At 47.4% G+C, this 20,449-nt stretch overlaps 1 protein-coding gene across 11 annotated transcripts in view; it reads right to left on the bottom strand.

Moving 5' to 3' along the window:
- Positions 1–277: 277 nt before the first annotated feature.
- The window catches only part of LRP8 (LDL receptor related protein 8), a 78,298-nt gene continuing 58,126 nt past the window's right edge, over positions 278–20,449 (bottom strand). For 8 of the 11 annotated variants that reach the window (XM_030870178.2, XM_030870180.2, XM_030870181.2 and 5 more), the window contains 10 exons: positions 19,498–19,725; positions 16,387–16,505; positions 15,994–16,133; positions 14,427–14,568; positions 12,975–13,127; positions 11,873–12,097; positions 9,201–9,269; positions 5,234–5,406; positions 4,088–4,264; positions 278–1,795 (listed from right to left, as the gene is read on the bottom strand). In XM_030870178.2, the coding sequence (XP_030726038.1) occupies positions 1,757–1,795; positions 4,088–4,264; positions 5,234–5,406; positions 9,201–9,269; positions 11,873–12,097; positions 12,975–13,127; positions 14,427–14,568; positions 15,994–16,133; positions 16,387–16,505; positions 19,498–19,725 (1,465 nt within the window). In that variant the 3' untranslated portion in view covers positions 278–1,756. The remainder of the gene's footprint in view (positions 1,796–4,087; positions 4,265–5,233; positions 5,407–9,200; positions 9,270–11,872; positions 12,098–12,974; positions 13,128–14,426; positions 14,569–15,993; positions 16,134–16,386; positions 16,506–19,497; positions 19,726–20,449) is intronic. The other 3 variants (XM_060305384.1, XM_030870187.2, XM_030870194.2) reach the window with 1 other exon arrangement.

The following is a 20,449-nucleotide window of genomic DNA, read 5'->3' as shown; positions in this document are numbered from 1 at the left end:
AAAGTGTCAAGTTCCAGGTATGTTAAGGTTAGATACATGTCCTCTGCTCCTACTTAAACCAAACACTTCCATGTCACACCTTGTCCCTGGTTGTCCAGTGGGAGTGAAGTGGCAGAACAGCAGAGTTAAGACCACACCTTGGATAAGAGCCAACAGGGACTGAATTCCTTCTGGGACTGTAGGATTACCTTTTCAATGGTAGACCCCACAAAAAGAAAAGTGCACTTCTCCCTGCCTCCCCCAAGGCCCAGGAAAAGCAAAGTAAGTGTCCACAATGAAAAAAAAAATCTATACATATACCCAGAGTTTCTCCTTTTATTTACAAAGCAGTAAACCAATCCCTGTGTGAACATATATATCCGATATACTGTAGTATTGTGTACGCCGTTTCCCCCTCAAACAGGACTTTAGGTTTGGCCACTTTTTCTGATTTAAGCCAAATATTAGTTTCATCTATGTGAACACATGATGGCAACAAACCTATGTATCACTTTAAATTGTTTTCTCCACCTAAAGGAAATGGTAGAGAGAAAGGGGAAGGGAGAAATAGAGATGTAACAAAACCCGTTCCTCCATCCTCATCCTCAACCCACAGCATACTCGGAGGTCAGTGCCTGAGCCAGTCCCAACAGTAAACTTGGCCTGTTCAAGAAACGTCTCCATTTAGCTCTCTATAAGTAAGGATGGCACCCTCAGTGTGCTTCAGAGGAAACAGTGAATTCAACCCAAGTCTCCTAAAAGAAAATGAAGTTACTTGAAATGCTGAACTTTAAAACAAGGAGTAGCCAAGGTTCAGGCATGTTCTCATCTGAGCTGGCGGGAACTTTGGGTACTGTGTGAAGTCTGTACACTGGCTTTAGCCACAGAAGAGAACCACAGTAGCCACGGGTGAGCTGAGGGCCTTTTGCTGACTGATTGGAATCCCAAGAACAGTCAGAGGCAGAAAAGATCTACCTCTCCCCACTGCATGTTTGCACAAACCATGGTATCTCTTTTCTGATCCAAATTTCCAAAGGCTTCTCTGAAAACTACAGATAACCCTTCTTGTGGACTGTTTTAAAATATATTTATCTTTATGTATCTGAACAACAGCCATAGGTGTGCCTCTTCTCTACAGACTTTTCTTTCTCACTCACATACGCACACAAACATAAATGCACACAGAGTCCGGGTGGTAGGCCAATCATACCAAAAATAAATACTCTCACCTCTCTAAATTACTTATAGAACTAATCTTATTTTTGAAATATGTTAATAAATAATCTAAACGGGAGAGGGAGTTGAAGTGTTTTCTTCGTTTTACTTATGTTGATGGATAGCCACAAAGCATAATCATTCTATTTACAAAAAAAAAAAACCTCTGAAACCTAAAAAAGCCCCCCAAAACCAAATACCCTCTGTAAATATAATTTTTAAATGATGAGTAAGCTACTGTACCATCAGCCCCATTTGGTTATGTACATCACGTTAGTCACTCAGCAGTAGCTATTCCATGAATTCCTCATGGGTAGTGCAACCAGTTAAAAAGTGTATAAAACATTATACATATAAAGACTCTCACATCCTTTGGATGTTTGCAGTTCATCATAACTTTGTGGTTACCTTTCCGCAATATAAATTAAAAAAAATTACACACGCACACACACACACAGACACACAGACTCATGTACAGAAACCCTTCCATCCAGGCATACACCATCCAGGGTGTAGTGCATGGGACTGAATTCCGTGAGGCACGAAGGGAGTGGTCCCATCCTCAGGGCAGTCCATCATCTTCAAGGCTTAATGCCACTCGCTGGGGGAGACAGAGCAAAGAAATCATCATTAGACCCACTGGAGCTATTTATAGGATCACAAGGTAGCAGAAATTCTATTACTTTATAGGCAGTAGCTCACATACTCTTCAAGAAGCTACCTCAGAAGACACGTTTGTCTTATTTATTTTACAGATGAGAAAACTGAGACTCAACGAGCTTAAACAGCATTTGTCCTGGATCATATAGCAAGCGGGTGAACTCAATTTGAACCCAGATCTGTATGAATCCAGAGCTATAGCTTTTTTCATTATTCTGTTCTGCCTCTGTAAAGAGGAAGGCTGTGGAGATCTAAACTTTCTCCATCCTCCCTTACAGGATTTTAGGTTTGCTCAACTTCAGTGGGTTAGCTTTGGCAAATGTTTAATCCCAGGCCATTAGCTACTTGTCTCTAGCATGCTAGTCACAATCAGGAAGGTAACTGGCTGCACCCCTCCCAACTAATTATCCAGAATTGGAAGGCAGTGGAGATCAATTAAGTTTAATCCCTCTTTCCCTCTCTCCAACTTTCTAGTCATTAGATACTAGACTTCCCTCTGCCACAAATGCTGACCACCCACTAACCCTTGAGCCAGTCTATTCCATTGTGGACAGTGGACTTAAATTCTTTCCTATATTGTCATGAAATCTGCTTCTTTATATCTTCCGATGTTCCCTGATTCTCTCTCTTAGACTCAGAGAGTTCTACACAGACAACCCTTGAAATTTTCAGTGTTTGTGTTCCCTTCCCTTCCTTCTGAGTGTTTTCTTCTCCAGGCTACACATCTAGCTTCCCCAGCCTGGTCCCGATATAATGCTGTGTCCCACTCTTCCATTTCCTGGATACCCTCCTTCGGATAGACCCCATTGTTTCAAGATCTTTCTCATCGCTGTATGAATTTGAGCTAGCCACTTCACCTCTCTGAGCCTCGGTTTCATCATGTTAAATGGGAGTACTAACAGGACCTACCTCATAGGGTTGTTGGGAAATCACATGGGATTATGTGTGTAGAGTGCTTAATGTAGTACCTAACACACATGGGGTCCAGAGTATTCTAAATCAACCTAACCAGCATAAGATAGAACCAGACTAGCATTTTCCGTCTCTGAACATTCTATAAACAATAAAAAGTAACTCCACTGCCTTTCAAATCATCTTTGGATTATTTGTGGTTTTGCATGAATGTCACGGCCTTGCTCCACTAGACTATCTTTTTCTAGTCTGTGACCCTCCCACTCTCCTCAAGATAGATCTCTAGGCCAAAGTCAGGTCCCAGCAGTGATGGTGGAGCTACCTGAGCAGGGGACAGGGGAGAGAACAGGCTGTTGAGAATACTGATTTCCACAGCTTCAAGGCCATATACCCTGAGAAACAGTGGAAAGAGCATGGGCTTTTGTGTACATACAGATAGGAGTTTCAATCCTGGTTCTACCACTTCCTAGTTGTGATCCTAGGTAAGTTATTCAATTTCTCTGAGTCTCAGTTTCCTCATCTGCAAAATGGGGCTAACAATATCAAGTATATAGGTTCCTGTAAAGACTAAACAAGAAAATACAAGTAAAACACTGAGTAGCGTCTGATACACAGTAGGTTCTTACTAAATGTCAACTTCCTCACTCTCCTACTCTATTTCTCTGCAGTTGGCAGGAGCTTAATTCTTCAGGTCTTAGATTCATCAGGAATAGCTCCTCCTGAGTGGTTGTTTCCTTCTGTGGAAACAATGACACTTTACATGTGCAGAGCGCTTTATAACTCACAAAGCACTCTCACATGTGCTATCTCACTTGAACTTTATAAACTTAGGCAGCAGAGAGAATGGGGGTTATTATTCCCATTTTACAAATAAAAGTAATCAGAAAGAAGGGACTGAGATCACAGAGCTGTGGAATAGTGAAACTGGGAGTCATCTCCACTCTAAGCTCAACATTTCTTCCACTGTGCCCCCTCTGATCTTTAAAAATTGGTTAAGCAACTGTCTGCTTGGATTGGCCGAGGTTAAGGATCCTCAAGGCCATCTGCTAACGCTCCTCACTTGCTTGACCTCATTTCCCACGTCTCCCCTTCACGAACAATTGGCTTCAGCAGCAATTCTGTCTGTCCTGCCCCGTACTCAGTCATTTCTTCCACATGCCATTTCCTTGGTCTGCAACTAACCCATCTTTCATCTTTGCCCTGACACCCAACTCACAGTTTGCAGCCTTCTAGAACCAGAAAGCCTTCTAGGATTGACTGCACCTGCCTGGTTCATGCCCTCGCTCATCAGCCCCTCAGACTCAGAGTGGCACTGCCCTACCTTGCACTTGACGACAGGCAGCTCGGAAAGAGGGTTCTTCGGGAGTTGGTGCAGCTGTGACCTTGGTTCCCCCGGCAAGACAAAAAGCTCCTTGAGGGCAGGGGCTGGGTCTTCCATTTCTCTGGTCTCCCCAAGACAGGGCTCTGCCCACAGTGGGTGATCAAAGCTGCTGATCGCCTGACAGGGGGATGGACTGGATGACCCATGAGGTCACACCCAGCCCCGACTCCGCTATACAACCATGACATCTGCTCCAGCCACTTTGTGGTCCTTGATCCTCCAACAAGCCATGCCCTGTCGTGCCTCTCAGCCTTTGCACATGCTTCTTTCTGGAATGCCACTTTCCTCCTTCTCTACGTGGAAGACTGCTATGAATCTTCCAAGGACACAGTTCTTCTGTCACCTTTGTTGATGTTTCCATAGCATTGGTTCAACAAATACTTACTGGGAGCCAAATATGCTGTGCTAGGCACCAGGGAAACATTAATCAGACAATCCTGCCCTCAAGGAGCTCACGTTCTAGCGGGGAGACCAATGAGTAAAAAGACAAGTAGACTATAGTGTGACAGGTGCTGTGATGGAGAGAGGTGGTGAGAGAACAGAGAAACCAGGGAAAGCTTCCTAGAAGAGGGGACCCTTGAGCTTCCACCATGGCACTCAGCACACAGCTGTTCAATAGCCAGTGACTCTCTAACTCCCCCACCAGCTCCCTGGGAGCAAGTACATCCCTTCTTTACTTTTGAACACTTGGTATCTTATGTGGTACTTGGCACATAACTGGTATACATTGTTCACTGAAATGAATGCATTTGAACTGAATGGCCACAGTTGCCTTTCTAGGCCAAAGGTTCTGAAAACGTATTCAGCACAAAGACAGGCCTCTTTCCTCCAGGAAGAGCCTCTAGGTACAAGGTGGTCCTGATACCCTTCTATCCCAACCACCTACCCCAGCATTCCTGTGTCCCCAGGGCCTAGAACAGTGCCTGGCACATGGTAGGTTCTTGATAAATGTCTGAAGGAGGGACGGAGGGAGGGAGGGAGGGAAACAAGAAAGGAAAGGAGGGAAGGAGGGAAAGAAGGGAGGAACGGATGGAAGGAAGAAGGGAGGAAAGGAAGGAAGGAATTCTTCCAGCAAGGAACACTTACTGCTGGATAGACATGGCCAATCTGAGCAGCCCTCCCTATGTGGAGCTCATCCTCATCCTCTTCTTCTGTCGTTTTCCTGTATACAGGGTTGTCGAAATTCATGCTTTTGGTGTTCTTCCGCTTCCAGTTTCTCCAGATCAGGTAGCCACTCATGCACAGCAGGGCTATAACCACTGGAGGAAGAGACACGTTACAGTGGATCTCCAGCAGGCTCCAGCCCGTTGCCCAGACATCAGTGCATTTCTCGCCACCTCTCCAGCTTGGCTGCCCCTTGTTCCCAGGCTCTGTTTCTGCATATTCTTTTTCTGCTGCTGGGAAGCCCTTCTCCTAGCTCTTTGTTCATTAACTACTCATCCTTCAAGATCCAGCTCAAAAGTGAAGACTTTCTCAACCTCTCACGGTACCGTCAGTTGTTCCCTCGCACGTGTTCCCAGACCACAGTGTTGTACTTTATATATGTGTACCCCCAACTAGACTGAGCTCTTTGAAGGCAGGGACTGTGCCTTCTTTCTCTCACTGTGCCCAGTGCCCAGTAGCGAGTAGGTGCTCAGTAACATGCTGAGTGAGTGAGTGAATTTCTTCACCACACTCTTGCCCTAATACTGCTACTTCCCTGGATTTCTCTAAGAAACCATTCTCTCCCAAAATTGGAGGGTGGAGGGTGGGGTGCTTCTTTCCAAAGCTGGGGCTCTGCAAGAAGAGGAGCATCTCTAGAAGGGAACACAGCAGGGAAACACAGGTTCTGAGTTAAAATAAATGGATATATTAATGTGTAAAGGAGGAAGTTCTCAGATAGAGCCGGGAGAAAATGGGGCAAGCAGCTTCACAAGATAGTAAGCAGTCACCGTGAGCATTCAAGTGGAGGCTGGGTGATAGCCGTCTAGGATGCTATAGAGGGGGTTTCTACAATACTTTGGTAAGATTATAATAATCAATAATAACTGATATACATAAAGATAAGAACAGGGCAAGGATGCCTGTTATCGCTGCTATATTTGTTGTCCCAGAGATCTAGCTATGCAGTGAGACCAAATAAAGAATTGAAGGGCACACATGGGAAAGGGAGAAATCAAACTGTCATTAACAGATATTGTATGCTTGGAAAATCTTAGAAAAGCAGATGAAAAACCATTAGAAATGATTTTAGTTCATCAAGAATCAACAGAAAAAAATCAATAGCTTTCTTATTAATCAGCAATAACCAATCAGAAAATGGATGGAATACGAAAATATTCGTAATAGCCCAACAAAAAACTATAAAATACTTGGGATAACCCAATAAGGAATGTGCAAGTCCTATGTGACCTATACAATTCTACTGAAGGCCATAAAAGAAGGCTCAGATAAATAGAGAGATATGTCATGTTCCTCGATGGGAAGGTTCAACGTTGTAAAAATGTAAATTCTCCCCGCATCAATTTATATACCCAAGGCATAAGATGCCATCATAAGTTTTATAGAATTAACAAGATGATTCTAAAGTTCACTTAGAAGAGAAATTGAATAAAAATAGCTAAGAAAATGTTCCAAGAATAATAATACCCTATTAGACATTAAAACATATCATAAAGTTGTGTTTCGAGTATATAGGAATAGTATATAGGAATTGGTGGAGAATAAACAGCCTAAAAGCAGATCAAAGTATGTATAGGCATATAGTTTACAATAAAGATGACAATTCAAGTCAGAAGGAAAAGATGGACTATTCAATAATGGTCTTGTGAAAACTAGACAAGCATGTAAAAAAAACACTTAAATCTCTAACACTTGCTGCATTCTAAATTCCAAATGGATTAATAATTGAATACTAAAAAATGCTTAAAATAGTAGAAAAATATATAGAGAGATATTTTAATAATTTAGAATGAGGCAGACCTTCCTAAGCAAGACACAAAGTCCAGAAGTCATAATGTAGGAGATTAACAGATCTGATACTTAAACATTTTTAATTCATGCATGGCAAAAGAGACCATAAACAAATTCTAAAAATCAAGTGGCAGGATGGGAGAAATGATTTGTAACATATATTACAAAGGTTTAACATTAATTATGTATAAATATTTCTACAAATAAGTAAGAATAAGACAAGGAACCAATAGAAAAATAAGAAGAGACTGTGAATAGGCAATTCATAAAGGATGAAATGTAAATGGCCAATACGCTTGTGAAAAGATACTCTGCCTCCCAGGGAAATATCAGGGAAAGAATATTCATCTTTCAGCCCTGAGACAAGCAGAAATTTAAAATAATGATTCTATTAGGGCAGGTTACATCAGGGAAACAGCATATACATGCCCTTCTGTGGAGCAGAGTAGGGCAGGAGAGGAGTTGATTTCTCTTTCACTAAACAATGCTGAGTATTTTCCACTCTACTCAAAATGAGCCTGGAATAGTCTCACCATCATCTTTACTAATAAAGCCTTTCAAGGCCAATTCAAATGCCACCTTCTTTAGAAGTGCCACTCCCTCTCCTCCACAGAGCATCGGGTCTCTATTACAGCACCTTATAATATGTAGTAACACCTCTCTTGTATCACCTTTTTTATGATTGTCTTACTAAAAACTGAAAGCTCTTTTTTTTTTTTTGCCGTATGCGGGCCTCTCACTGTTGTGGCCTTTTCCGTTGCGGAGCACAGGCTCCGGACGCGCAGGCTCAGCGGCCATGGCTCGTGGGCCCAGCTGCTCTGCGGCATGTGGGATCTTCCCAGACCGGAGCACGAACCTGTGTCCCCTGCATCGGCAGGCGGACTCTCAACCACTGCGCCACCAGGGAAGCCCAAAACTGAAAGCTCTTAAAGTCTTTTCTCTTTTTCTTCCCTGGATCCTTGGCGCCTCGCACAGTCCCTTGGATGGTGTTGAAGTTTTTAAAACATTCACTCGCTAACTCACCACCATATTGGGGATTCTTAGGATAAAAGGGCCAAGTCCTTATCCTTGAGGTACTACACATGGTCAAGTAAGGGAGATAAAACGATGAATGGGCAATCGCAATTCAAAGATCCGACCAAGAGAAGAGACTGGTATGAGAGACAGGATACTAAGTGAATATCAGGGTAAGAGAGAATGAATCAGCCCACGTGGCTCTCTGTGAGGTTTAACCAAATGTTACATTCTGGCCACATTCCAAACCCACCCCACTCCCGCCCTCCCATGCCATCCCCATTCCTGGCTTTGCCCATGTTGTCTTCACTTGCTTGGGTTGCTCTTGATCCTTCTTCACTTGGCTGATTTGGCTCAAATAACTTTTCCTCTAGGAACCCTCCCCTGTCCGCTTCCCTCCTCTCCCAATTCCAAGATAAGTGCCTCCTCAGCACTTCTACTGAACTGCATACGGCTTCATTTTAGGACTTACCACGTCAGAATCAAATTATCTGTGTCTCTCCAACAAGTCTATAAACTTTTGGAGGACAAGAACCATGTCTTACTTATTTTTAATCACCTTCCCTCCCCTTATCACAGAATCTGGTACATCATAGCTGCTTGATAAATGTTTGTTGAAAACGAAACAGAAAGCAAGCAAGGTGGCACGATCTATTAAAGGAATGGCAAGCAGCTCTATGAATTTTTGTTAATGTATGTTTTTTCTACTCATTAATTCGACAAATACTTTATTTCGTCCCCTGTGCCAGACACTGCTAAGAGCTGGGGAGAGTGGCGAGCAAGAGAGACACCAGACCTGTCCCCGTGGAGCCTACAGTTCGGCTTCACATGGCTGGTGTGTAGAGTATCCGTGACGGGTAGTGGGGGAAATATGTGGATAGCTGTCTGGGGCCAGGTCCTGAAGAGCCTGGTGTGCCAAGCTAAGAAACCACACGAAATCAGGACTGGGAGGTGCGCAGGAAGGCGGCCAGGGCAGAAAAAGGCAGAGAGAGAGGTCCGTGTGCTCAGCGCTCTGTCCTTCCAGTGCTTTACCCAGACCCTGGGCAGGGTCTCTCTCTTCTCACCAGTGACTTGGGGCCACACTCACCCATAGGCACAATGATCCCAATGACAGCAGCAGTGACTGTTGAGCCCATCTTGCCACTTTCATTCCCATCTGCAAAACACAAACATTAGCAGAACGATGCTCCATCACTGTGAGTCCCAAGTCCTTGCTAGCCTCAAGCAGTAAAAACCACCCAACTGCTTCTTGCCCCCGTTCCAGAATGATGATCCCGGCTACTGCTTGATAATTTAGTCTTTCCAGATCTTATCAGGACAGATGAGGAAAACTGAGTCTTCTTTGGGTTTGGGGGACCCACAGAGAAGTGGCAGAGCTGGGATTCAAACCCAGGATTTGTGACCTAAATCCCTTACCCTTTCCACAGTATTTGGGTGGTAGGAAGCTTGGGGCTGAGCCCTTAGGTCTTTATGTTGCTGACTACCTGGGGCAATTGCCTTTTTCAGCCAGTATCTGTTGTTTTGTCTCTCTTATTTCTGTCTGTCCATCTGCATCATCAGTTTTTTTTTTTTTAATAAATTTATTTATTTATTTTTATTTTTGGCTGTGTTGGGTCTTTGTTTCTGTGCGAGGGCTTTCTCTAGTTGCGGCTAGCGGGGGCCACTCTTCATCGCATTGTGCAGGCCTCTCACTATCGTGGCCTCTCTTGTTGTGGAGCACAGGCTCCAGACGCGCAGGCTCAGTAGGTGTGGCTCACAGGCCCAGTTGCTCCGTGGCATGTGGGATCTTCCCAGACCAGGGCTCGAACCCGTGTCCCCTGCATTGGCAGGCAGATTCTCAACCACTGCGCCACCAGGGAAGCCCCCAGCAGTTTATTTTTAATGAGTAATTAAAATGAGACACAGTATAGCATAGTGGAATCCAGAGCACAGGCTCCTGGGTCAGACTTCTAGGGTTCAAATCCTGACTCTACTACTTACTACTTCTGTGACCTTGGGCAAGTTGTTATATATTATAAATATTATATTTCTTTATCTTTAGAATGGGGATAATTATACACCTGCTTCCTAGGGATATTGTGAAGATTAAATGAGATAATTCATGTAAAATGCTTACTTAGCGCAGTCTCTGGCACAGCCTTGCCTAGTTCAGACAGGCCAGGGAGTGGGGTAGGGGTTGTTGTGAGGCCTGAATAGGGTAGATAAAAGCACTTTCTAAACTGAAAAGTGCTTGGAAATTGTACTATATATATATATTTTTTAATTTATTTATTTATTTTGGGCTGTGTTAGGTCTTCGTTTCTGTGCGAGGGCTTCCTCTAGTTGTGGCAAGCGGGGGCCACTCTTCATCGCGGTGTGCGGGCCTCTCACTATCGTGGCCTCTCTTGTTGCGGAGCACAGGCTCCAGACGCGCAGGCTCAGCAGTTGTGGCTCACGGGCCCAGTTGCTCCGCGGCATGTGGGATCTTCCCAGACCAGGGCTCGAACCTGTGTCCCCCGCATTAGCAGGCAGGCTCTCAACCACTGTGCCACCAGGGAAGCCCGTACTATATATTTTTAAAAGTAGGTTGTGCCATCTTTTCCACTGTCTTACGCTCATCTTCAGTATAACATCTGTACAGAACTTTTTAGTTTAAAAAGCAGTTTTCCCTTGGATCCTCATGACAGCCCTCTGAGGTGTGGAGAGGAGCTATCATTTGCTCCAAGAGAGGAGATGATTGTCTCCTGGCAATGACGCAAATGCTATCCTCTCAGTGTGTCTGTTTCTCCAAGTTACTCCAAGGGAACCTAATTATTAAGGGGAGAAAAGACCTGCACTGCTTACAAAGTTTACTGTGGAAATGCCGTTCTCTTCTCCCTCCGGGTCCCAAGCATACACAGGACAGTGATATTAAAGCTTAGAGCGTGATGAAGCCAGTGGGGAGACCCCCTGGTCGGAGGCTCAGCCCAAGTGAAAGAAACTGGACTTCACACGCGACCCACCTGCCTCTCCAAACTTCAGGGTAAGCGCTCAACTCTGAAAGCGCTCCTGCTGGCAAGATGGGCCTGATTATTAAGGTGCTACCACGCTGCTTAGTTTCTGGGCCATGCACATATGGGAAAAAATTTAAAAGATAGTTTATCCTCTTAAATGAACTCCCCCTAGCAGGTAACTCAATTTAAAAGGTATTTGCTGGTTAATGAGATAGAACATTTCTAGCAGTGACAATTACTGCTCCCGATGATTTAATAAGTGGTGAACTTAATTATTTTCATCCCAGGGTTTGCAGAGAGGCACTAACAGACCATAGTTATGGATATCACTATATGGGGAACCTACCGAGAGTGCTGAGAACTGAGACCAGGGCATTTGAAACTTCCAAATCTGAGGGATGCTCCCTCATACATGTCAATAACGTGTGACACAGACACACTATCAGAGTCAGCAGAGGCTGTGTGCATGAGCACTTCTGTTTACACGGATGCCTCTGTCTCTCATGGCAACCTTGAGAAGCAGGTAGGGGAAGGGTTATTATTACCCTACTTTGTAGGTGAGGAAACTGAGGCTCAGAGATAGGAGGTAGCTTCCCTCGAGACCCTCTATAAGGTAGGAGCACCTATGACTCCTAAATTGTGGGTTGGCACTCTTCCTCCCGCTGCTTCCTCCTGTAGACAGCCAATATTTAGCTCTGGTATGACCACTTCTTCCCACAGATCCCCCGATCCTGGCTTCCCTAGGACCCTCCCACGTCATGAAAGAAGGCAGGACTCATTTTCTTACAGTGCTGGGAGTGGTTGCTGGTTGCAGGGCTTGGGGTAGACGGGTTGATGCTGGGAGCCCTGGGGACACCAACTGAGCCTGGGACCGCTGCTGCCAGGCTCGGTGTCTCTGTGCTGTGGTTCTGGTAGGCGGGGCTGTGGACGGTGGTCCCAGGGGCTCTGGTGGTGTCGGCTACTGTCCTCGTTGTGGTGGAGGCTAACGTTGTAGTTGAGGTAGACTGAGGTGCTGCGGGGGAAATATCATGAAGGTCACTGGACAAAGAATTTTGCTGTTTTAGTGCCTAAATTATTGCCTCGATGAAGTATACTTATGAACTCATCCTCATGGCTCAGCTCAAACTCCTTCCCTAATCCTACTGAATGGGCTATGATTTTTACTTTAGCTGAATGCCAAGCATCTTGTCTGTGTTTATACTGCATTTCGGTTTGATAAAGATGAGTCATTAGGACAATGCTATAGAATCAGGTGTGGGCAAGACCATGATAAAAGACTGGGAGGAGTGGAAATTATATAAATCTAGAAGGAGTTTGCATGTATACTGGTACACTATTAGGTTCAAATTCTCACTCCACTTTAAACAATTGAACCTGGAAATGATGAATGCTGCAGCAGACTTATGCTCAAACAAAAGGCCTCGTGCCTCCATTGAGACTGGAGGATGGATGTACATGTATATGGTTGAAGTATTAACTGACTGTTAGTCCCAATCATATCACAAAAGGGCTGCTAGATAGTGTGTTAAGTTGTGGGTGAGAAACAGGCAAGATCATAGTCACCTGCATATAAATAGTAATCAAAGCCATGGGGATCAAGGTTTCTTAATTTGAGGTCTTCAGGGGATTCCTGATCCCCCTGAAACTGAATTTAAAATTTTGTATGTGTATGTGCATTTTTCTCGGGAGTGAGAAGAGAAAGCCTTGGAGGGACCCTATGGGACACCAGCATTCAAGGTTGGTACAGAAGAGGAGCCTGCAAAGGGCAACAAGTAGCCAGAGAAGATGGAGGAAGACCAGGCGCTCATGGTTTTCCAGAAGTCGAGGAAAATTTCAGCAGATGGGGTCTGGCATTGCCAGGGGCCATCCCTCCCAGTAGCTCTGCTCACCTCGGTAGCACCTCTTCATGTCAGGGCCCAGTCGCATTGTGTCAGGACAGGCACAAGTGTACTTGGGGGAGTGGCTGGACATCTGAGGAGCAGGAAGGCACAGGTACTCACAGCCTCCATTGGGCTGGGCACTCAGCTCGCAGGCATCTGCAGCTAATGGCACAGAGAGAGATGGGGAGAGAGAGTACTGGGGCACAGACGGGATGTGCCAGGCTCTCCCTCCCCCACGCACGAGCCCCTTCCCACTCGGCTAAATCAAAACGATTTCTCTACTACTTTTACTGGGCACCTTCCGTCACTGTACCTGCTGTTTTATCCCCACTATTTCTTCCTTTTTTTTTTTTTAAACATCTTTATTGGAGTATAATTGCTTTGCAACGGTGTGTTAGTTTCTGTTTTATAACAAAGTGAATCAGCTATACATATACATATGTCCCCATATCTCCTCCCTCTTGCGTCTCCCTCCCTCCCACCCTATCCCACCCCTCTAGGTGGTCACAAAGCACTGAGCTGATCTCCCTGTGCTATGCGGCTGCTTCCCACTAGCTATCTATTTTACACTTGGTAGTGTACATATGTCCATGCCACTCTCTCCCTTCGTCCCAGCTTACCCTTCCCCCTCCCCGTGTCCTCAAGTCCATTCCCACACTTTCATTTAATGCTGATGACAGCTCGGAGTGGGGTGTGTTATGCCCAGGTTAACACATAAAAGACTGTGGCTCAAAGAGAACAAACTTGTCAAAGCTATACCTCTAGTAATTTTGGAGACAATTTAAATCGAGGTCTGTTGGACTCCAAAGTCCATGTTTTTTTCTCCCTATGCCACATGCCGTATCTCTTTCTTATTTAAATTTCTAATCTAGAATCAGGCACCAACCTTATCTCCTTACCCCTTTTTGCTTTCCCACCTTCACCCTTCCCATTACAGTTAGAATGAGTATATCCTAGTGACAGAGGAAGGGACAACCTAATTGCAGGATTCCTGGCGTCTGTTGCCAACCAGCAAGCTGCCTTACTGACCGCCCTAGGATACGTTACTTGATACCACTGCAAAGTACGAACAAACAGCAAATGAGAAGCAATGCGCTCCTTTATGGCCGAAGGAGCTCTGGAATCAGACAGGCCCAAGTTTAGGCTTTAGCTCTACCACCTGCTAAGGTTATTTTACCCTATGAGCTACAGTTTCCTCAGATGTTAAATGAGAACAGTGATATCCATACTTTGTAAGAATGGCAAAAATGGGACATTTGTATGTTTATTTATTTCTGCCCAGCCTTGGTTCACCAAGAGCTTGAGGCAAAATGAAGTAAATATGCGACGGCAAGGCAGTCCACCAACGACAGGGACTGTTGCCGCTACTGGGGATGCCGAGACGTGACGTGCATGTGAATACAGCCTGCCTGCTAGAGGGGGAGGATGTGGGCAGGGGACCTGGGACTGGGCAAGGCTCACCTCGTGGCTGCTTCAGCTCATGGAAGATGACAATGTCATGTGGGTTATTGAGGTTCTCAGCTAGGACGGAGATTTCCAGGCCATTGAGCCGATTTGCACTGAAAATGGCCTCATTCTCCAGGTCTGTCCAGAACACCTTGTCCTGTGGGGTACAAATACAGAGGATGGGAAGCCTAGAGCTTAAACCCACGACCTCAGCCTGAGGGCTCGGCCTCAAACCATAGTCACAAGCACTGCTCTGGCATCTCCCCTGAACTCTCTTGTCCACAGATTCACAGCGGGACTCTCAGCTCTGATCTGTGGCATAGGCTCTGGTTCCCTTCTGTCTCAGAGGGTTATTCAGTGCTCTGGCCTGAAGGCTGCTCATTAACGCTGAGCTAGGCCTGCTTCCTGGAGTTCAGCAGAAACCGAGGTTGGGTCTCTGTAGCTGTTGCCATTACTGGGGCCTGGGACCAAGATTGGAGAGGATGTATGACCTAGCAAGCACTATCCCTAGGGGGCCTCCTACAGCCTCTGGGTATACACGCATACACATCCAATGGTTGGTCCACACAAGCCTAAATGCATATCTGCAGGCAAATCCACATTCATAGGTACCACCGTGCAGCCTCATGTGCAGATCTAGACACATACCCACATGCTCACCTACACACCCGAAGGCACACTTGTGCCTAAAATGAACTTGTCTAAGCACTGGTGTGCGTACGTACACTCACAAGCACTAGCACACACAGGAATGCTCATTTTTAAACAGACGCATTTATGTATACACAGGCACGTACACATACATGCCACATGTACGTACAAGCACACACACATGTGTGTGAACACACCTGTCTTTCGAAGCAGAGGCTGGACTTGGGAGCTGAAGCTTTGCCCACAATTTCAGAGCTGTGCTGGGTGATGTCACTCCAAGCAAATATTGCCAATGCCCACCACAGGCCACTGTCCCCTTGCTTTCCCTCCCCTTGGTGGAAGAGTTAGTTTTGGGGAAGAGGTATGGGTGTGCGAGAACTTGGTCGCTTCTGGCTTCCTCATTCCCCAAGGAGAAAGGTTGTTAGGGTCAGAACACAGGAGGGTCTTGACTCCTCACCCTCCTGTGAGCTTCTTGAGGACGGGGATGATGTCTGATTCACTTCTATGACCCCAGGGTCCAGCAAAGGTAAAGGTCAGTGAGAGTGTGCTGAATTGAATAGCATCTCTCAGGCCATTTCCATAGTAAATAATACTAAGGAAATGTGTATTCCTTTTCCCTTTCTTTATTGGGTACCTTCTGTATACGTGGGTACAGTGCTGGGTGCCGAGGGTACCTGGTCTAGCAACTTACCTGTGGGAAGAGCTCTGAGGGAGGGGCCTTGGGGAGGAAGCACAGGAAAGGCTGCCAGGTGGACAAGGGGCTGCATAGCCTCTGTCTGAAGACAGCTCACGTATTATGTACAAACAAGCCAGTCAGCTTCCCTGTCCCTTTGTTTCCACTTGGACGAGTCTCAGGGAGTCATCCTATTTGAACAGCCTTTCCTAGGCTTCAGCTTCCTGATGGGGCCATGCCTCCCCTCACGGAGCTCACCTCAAACACAGCTATCCCGAAAGGGTGGCTCAGGTAGTCAGGGGAGGAAATCAGCATCTTCCTGTTGCCTCCGCTGAAGTCAATGCTGGACAGCTGGTGCAGCTTGGAGTCCACCCAGTACAAGCGCTGGTTCAGCAAATCTTGAGCAGGAAAAAGGGACAAGGGGATCGGGTTGTGAGCCTGGGACCACAGCCTGGAATTCTGCTCCTCTGTGGCACTTCCCTGCCCACATCTCCAGGCCAGGCCTCAGAAGGAGGCCAGCCCAGGGCAACCATCAGGAAACACAGGCAGTGGCACTATAAGGGGACACAGCAACAAGACCCACGGAGCCCCAGGCAGTGGTCAGCTCCAGGCGCTAGAACAGGCCCCCCAGTGGGGGAAGGCAGGGCTCACCCAGGGTGATTCCGTTGGGCCACTCAATACCATCTGACACCAGTGTCTGCCGGTGCACACCGTTGAGCCCAGACTTCTCGATCTTAGCCTCGTACCCCCAGTCAGACCAATACACGAACCTAGAAGAGAGAAGAACCCAATGGGCTTCTTGTCAGGGAACATGACTGGGGTGGTGTGGGTCACAAGGGCTCAGTGGCCCTCTGAATATTGAAGATTACGCTTAGTGAGGACTGGAAAGACCTCTGAAGTTCACGGGAGCCATCAAACCTTAGCACTGGCAGGCGTGTCGGTCTTTGCCTTATCTGAGTCCCTGGAGAAGCCTGTATTTCCAGAGTCCACCTGACCTCAGCTGAACAGCCTGTCAGCCCATCTGTCCCACCCCAGCAGCTCCAGCTACAGCCCTAGCGTGCCAGAGCAGGAAGGGAAGGGCCCCGTCAACCCTCTTACTTTCCTGGTTGACAGAGGAGAAAGCCGATGACCTAGCCAGGGTCACACAGCTAGAACTCTGTCCAGGGCTTCTCTCTCTTTTTTCTTGAACATTTATTGAGTACTTACTAGGTGAGTGGCCTCATCTCATGTACTTACAAATGCAGTAATCACTGCCCCTCTAATCCAATCCCTACAGAGCAGACAAAATGAGCTTCTAAAAATGGAAATAAGCTGTCATTATCCTGCTTTTTGAAATTGAGATATAATTGACATATGACACTAGTTTCAGGGGTACAACATAATGATTTGATATTGCAAAATGAGCACCACAAGAAGTTAGTCAACATCCAGCACCCCACAGAGCTACAATGTTTTTTTCTTGTGATAACTTTTAAGATCTATTACTCTCCAGTTTTTAAACTTTATGATGGTTTCTCCTACTGACCTTAAAATCAGATCCCAAATCCTTACCATATCCGACAGGGCTCTGCATGACTAGGTCCCTGCCTACCTCTCTGGCTGTCTCTCCTGCCACCACTGCCCACTTCCCTTACAAACTCCACACCCGCCGCCAGGGCTTCTCTTAGATCCCTCAGGGCACCAAGGCCTTCACAGAGCCTTTGCCCCCACTTGTGTGCCATTTAGAACGTCTTTTCAGTAGAGAACCTTCCTCCGACCCTCAATGTAAATAGGTTCTCCCTGTTATTGACTCTTAAAACACCCTGTTTTTTCCCTCCAGAGCGCTCACACCGTCGGTTATTTACGTGTGCATTCGGTATGTGGCCTATCTGTTTACTGTCTGTTTTCCCCACTAGTCTATATGCTCCGCTGAGGGCAGGCGCCTCATCTGCCTTACTCCTCATTTTGTACCCGGCAGGTAGCTCGTGTGTGGCCTATAGGCCTTATTTACTATTTGTTGAACGAAGTAGCCTCACAATTACCCCAGGAGGGTGTAATTATTAGTCCCATTTTACAGAGGAGTAAACTGTGGCTCAGAGAGGCTGACTTCCCTAAGATCACGTGGTGAATAAGTAGTAAGGCCAGGCTTCAAATTTAAGTTCAAATTAAGTTGGGCTCTAAAGCCCACGTGCTTAACCCTCCCCAAAATGCCTCTGCTGAAAGCTGGTGTCAAGCCAAGGCTGGCTCCAGGCTGGGGGGCTGCGTGGTTGTTCTGGATCCCTTCCATTTGCCACTTCGAATCCCATCGCCATTCTGCTCTGTATACCAAAAGGCTGGCGCATGTGGGAACCACATCAATGGGCTGGGCTCCCTAGCCGTCTGGCTTCCAGTTGTATTCAGCAAAATATCGGAGAGGGAAGGGGAGAGACTGAGGTCAGGATGTCTATTCCCCTAACTCCCCCCTACAGAGGTGCCTCCAGCTGGCTAATGCCCTAAAGGTGACCCTCTCTACTCGGCTCTTTCCCTCCCAACTCGGGTAACCCTCCCTGCTCCTGCCCCTCAGGCCTGTTACCTGTTACTAGTCCAGGATAGTGCATGAGACCTTACCCGCTCCTTTGTCAATAGTCCCTTTATTAACCGGTCTTAAATTATCTTAAAATGAGTGTGCAGTGGGTTTTCTGGCGGGACCCTGACCGAGCCACAACGGACCAGGAATGGGCTGGGTGTAACTATATGGTTTGGGGGACATGGCAGGTGCAGCCCCAGGTCTGTGTGACAGCAGACAGAGAACAGGGTTGAGGTGGGGGTTAAAGGAGATGACAGTTGTCTGCAGAGGGCCTGGATGCACCTGTGCAAAGCGGCAGCTGTCCGCTACTGCCCAAGGCCACGCACAAAGGCCACGCACACCCTCTCAGGTGGCCAGCCTCACCCCCAGCTGCCCTCACTGGAAGAAGAGGCTTTTCTTATCCCTGCTTAACAATTAAGGAAACAGCAGCAGGAAGAAGCTGGTGATCCTGGTAAACATAATATGATGCAGCTGCTTAAAAACCATGCCATCTCAGGACATCCCCACTGAGGGAGGGAGGGAGGGAGGGAGTCGTGCTCTGTTCAGAATCCCTACCCCTGATATGGAGGCATGGGCAGAGCAGGGCAGCCTGGGTGGTGAGGGGCCCAGAGGCTGTGGACCACAGGGATGGGGATGGAGGCGGGTAGGCTGGAGCAGAGCTGACCCAGTAATCTCAGTCCTCAAATCTTGCTGGCTGTCCTGCAGGGCAGGGAGTAGACATGCTAGAGGTAACTCCGGAGGCCAATGGAGGAAGTCGAAGAGAGGCAGATGTGGGAACATGAGAACGAAACAAACAAAAGAATACTTTCTAATGGGCAGAGCTGCCCCAAAATGAAACAGGCCGTATGAGAAGTGACAAGCTCCTGTCTCTGGAAGTGCGAGCAGTCGCCAGATGCCCACCTGCAGCGCGCAGCAGCCTGAGGGAAGACTTCCTGCCCCAGGAGCGTCTACCAGGCAATTTCTAGCGCCCTACCCGGCTCTGAGATGCTCTGCTTCTAAGATATGGTGAGAGAGTAGCAGAGTCCTGGGAGCACCCTGGCGACCAGTGCGCAAGGGACCCTGGGTCAGGGGTTCACAGGCTGAGGGGCCCGCACGGACTTTCTTCCCTGTGGCTTGTGTCTGGGTGGCCCAGGGCCTTCCGAAGCCCTCAAGGCAGCTCTTGTGACAGACACATGAGGACTGAGCGCCTGGGGCAATTTGGGGGTGGGAACACTCACCCTCGCAGGGGGTCGACAGCAATGGCCCGGGGTTCACTGAGGTCACGGCTGAAGAGAGTGCAGCGGCGTCCGCCATCAACTGTGGCCACTGAGATGGTCTTGTTGCCTGAGTCGGTCCAGTAGATGTGCTTGTGGACCCAGTCCACTGCCAGGCCCTCCGGAGAGTGCAGCTGCTCATCAATGAGGACCTCCTGCTCCGCCGGGTCGCTGGCTTTGTCCATGTAGGCGCTAGGAGCAACCAGGGCTGGCGTGGGCAGGTGTGCCACCCCCGGGCCCATCTGGAGCTGCCCTTCCCCTCTCTCTTCCCTCTGGGTCACAGCAGCGCATTGGAGAGGAACTTGGCTCATTTCCACTCAACACATTCCCTGGGCCACCAGGGTAAGGATACAGGCTCAAGTCAGCCACGGTCTCTGGCCTGGAGGAGCTCAGTTTAGTAGGGACAGAAATTTACAGCCAGATAATTACACCAAGACACTGTGATTACGGAAAGTATCAGAGGCTATAGCGGCAGAGTAATGGAGACTACATCATCCTGGAGGGCTGGAGAAGGCCTTGTAGTTGAGCCCTGAAGGCCCAGTCTGTCAGGAACACAAAGAACAAAGGCAGAGGGAACAGCATGTGCAGATGCCGAGGCGTGTGCTCTGGAACAGTGACGGATCCAGTGGGGGTGGAGTGGGGTATGTGGGGTGTAAGACAGGAAGTAAGTGTAGGCAGGGGCCACATCCTGACGGGCTCTGTGTGCCACGCTAAAGGCTCAGGATTTCACTGTGGAGGGGTAACTGAACAGGTCGGAGGACATGGCCAGAGAGGCATGTTAGATCACTGTGGCACCTGCAGAATACGCGAGGAATTGGAGGAGGAGGGAATGAAGGCAGAGAGACCAGTTAGGAGGCTGTGACCGCACCCAGGTGAGAGACGAAGAGGGTGTGCAGAAGGGCTGAGGCAGTAAGAA

The sequence above is a fragment of the Globicephala melas genome, chromosome 1, assembly GCF_963455315.2.
Source record: "Globicephala melas chromosome 1, mGloMel1.2, whole genome shotgun sequence".
Taxonomy (NCBI): domain Eukaryota; kingdom Metazoa; phylum Chordata; class Mammalia; order Artiodactyla; family Delphinidae; genus Globicephala; species Globicephala melas.
Note: the sequence above shows the minus strand (reverse complement) of the source record. Positions and strands in the feature narration are given on the sequence as shown.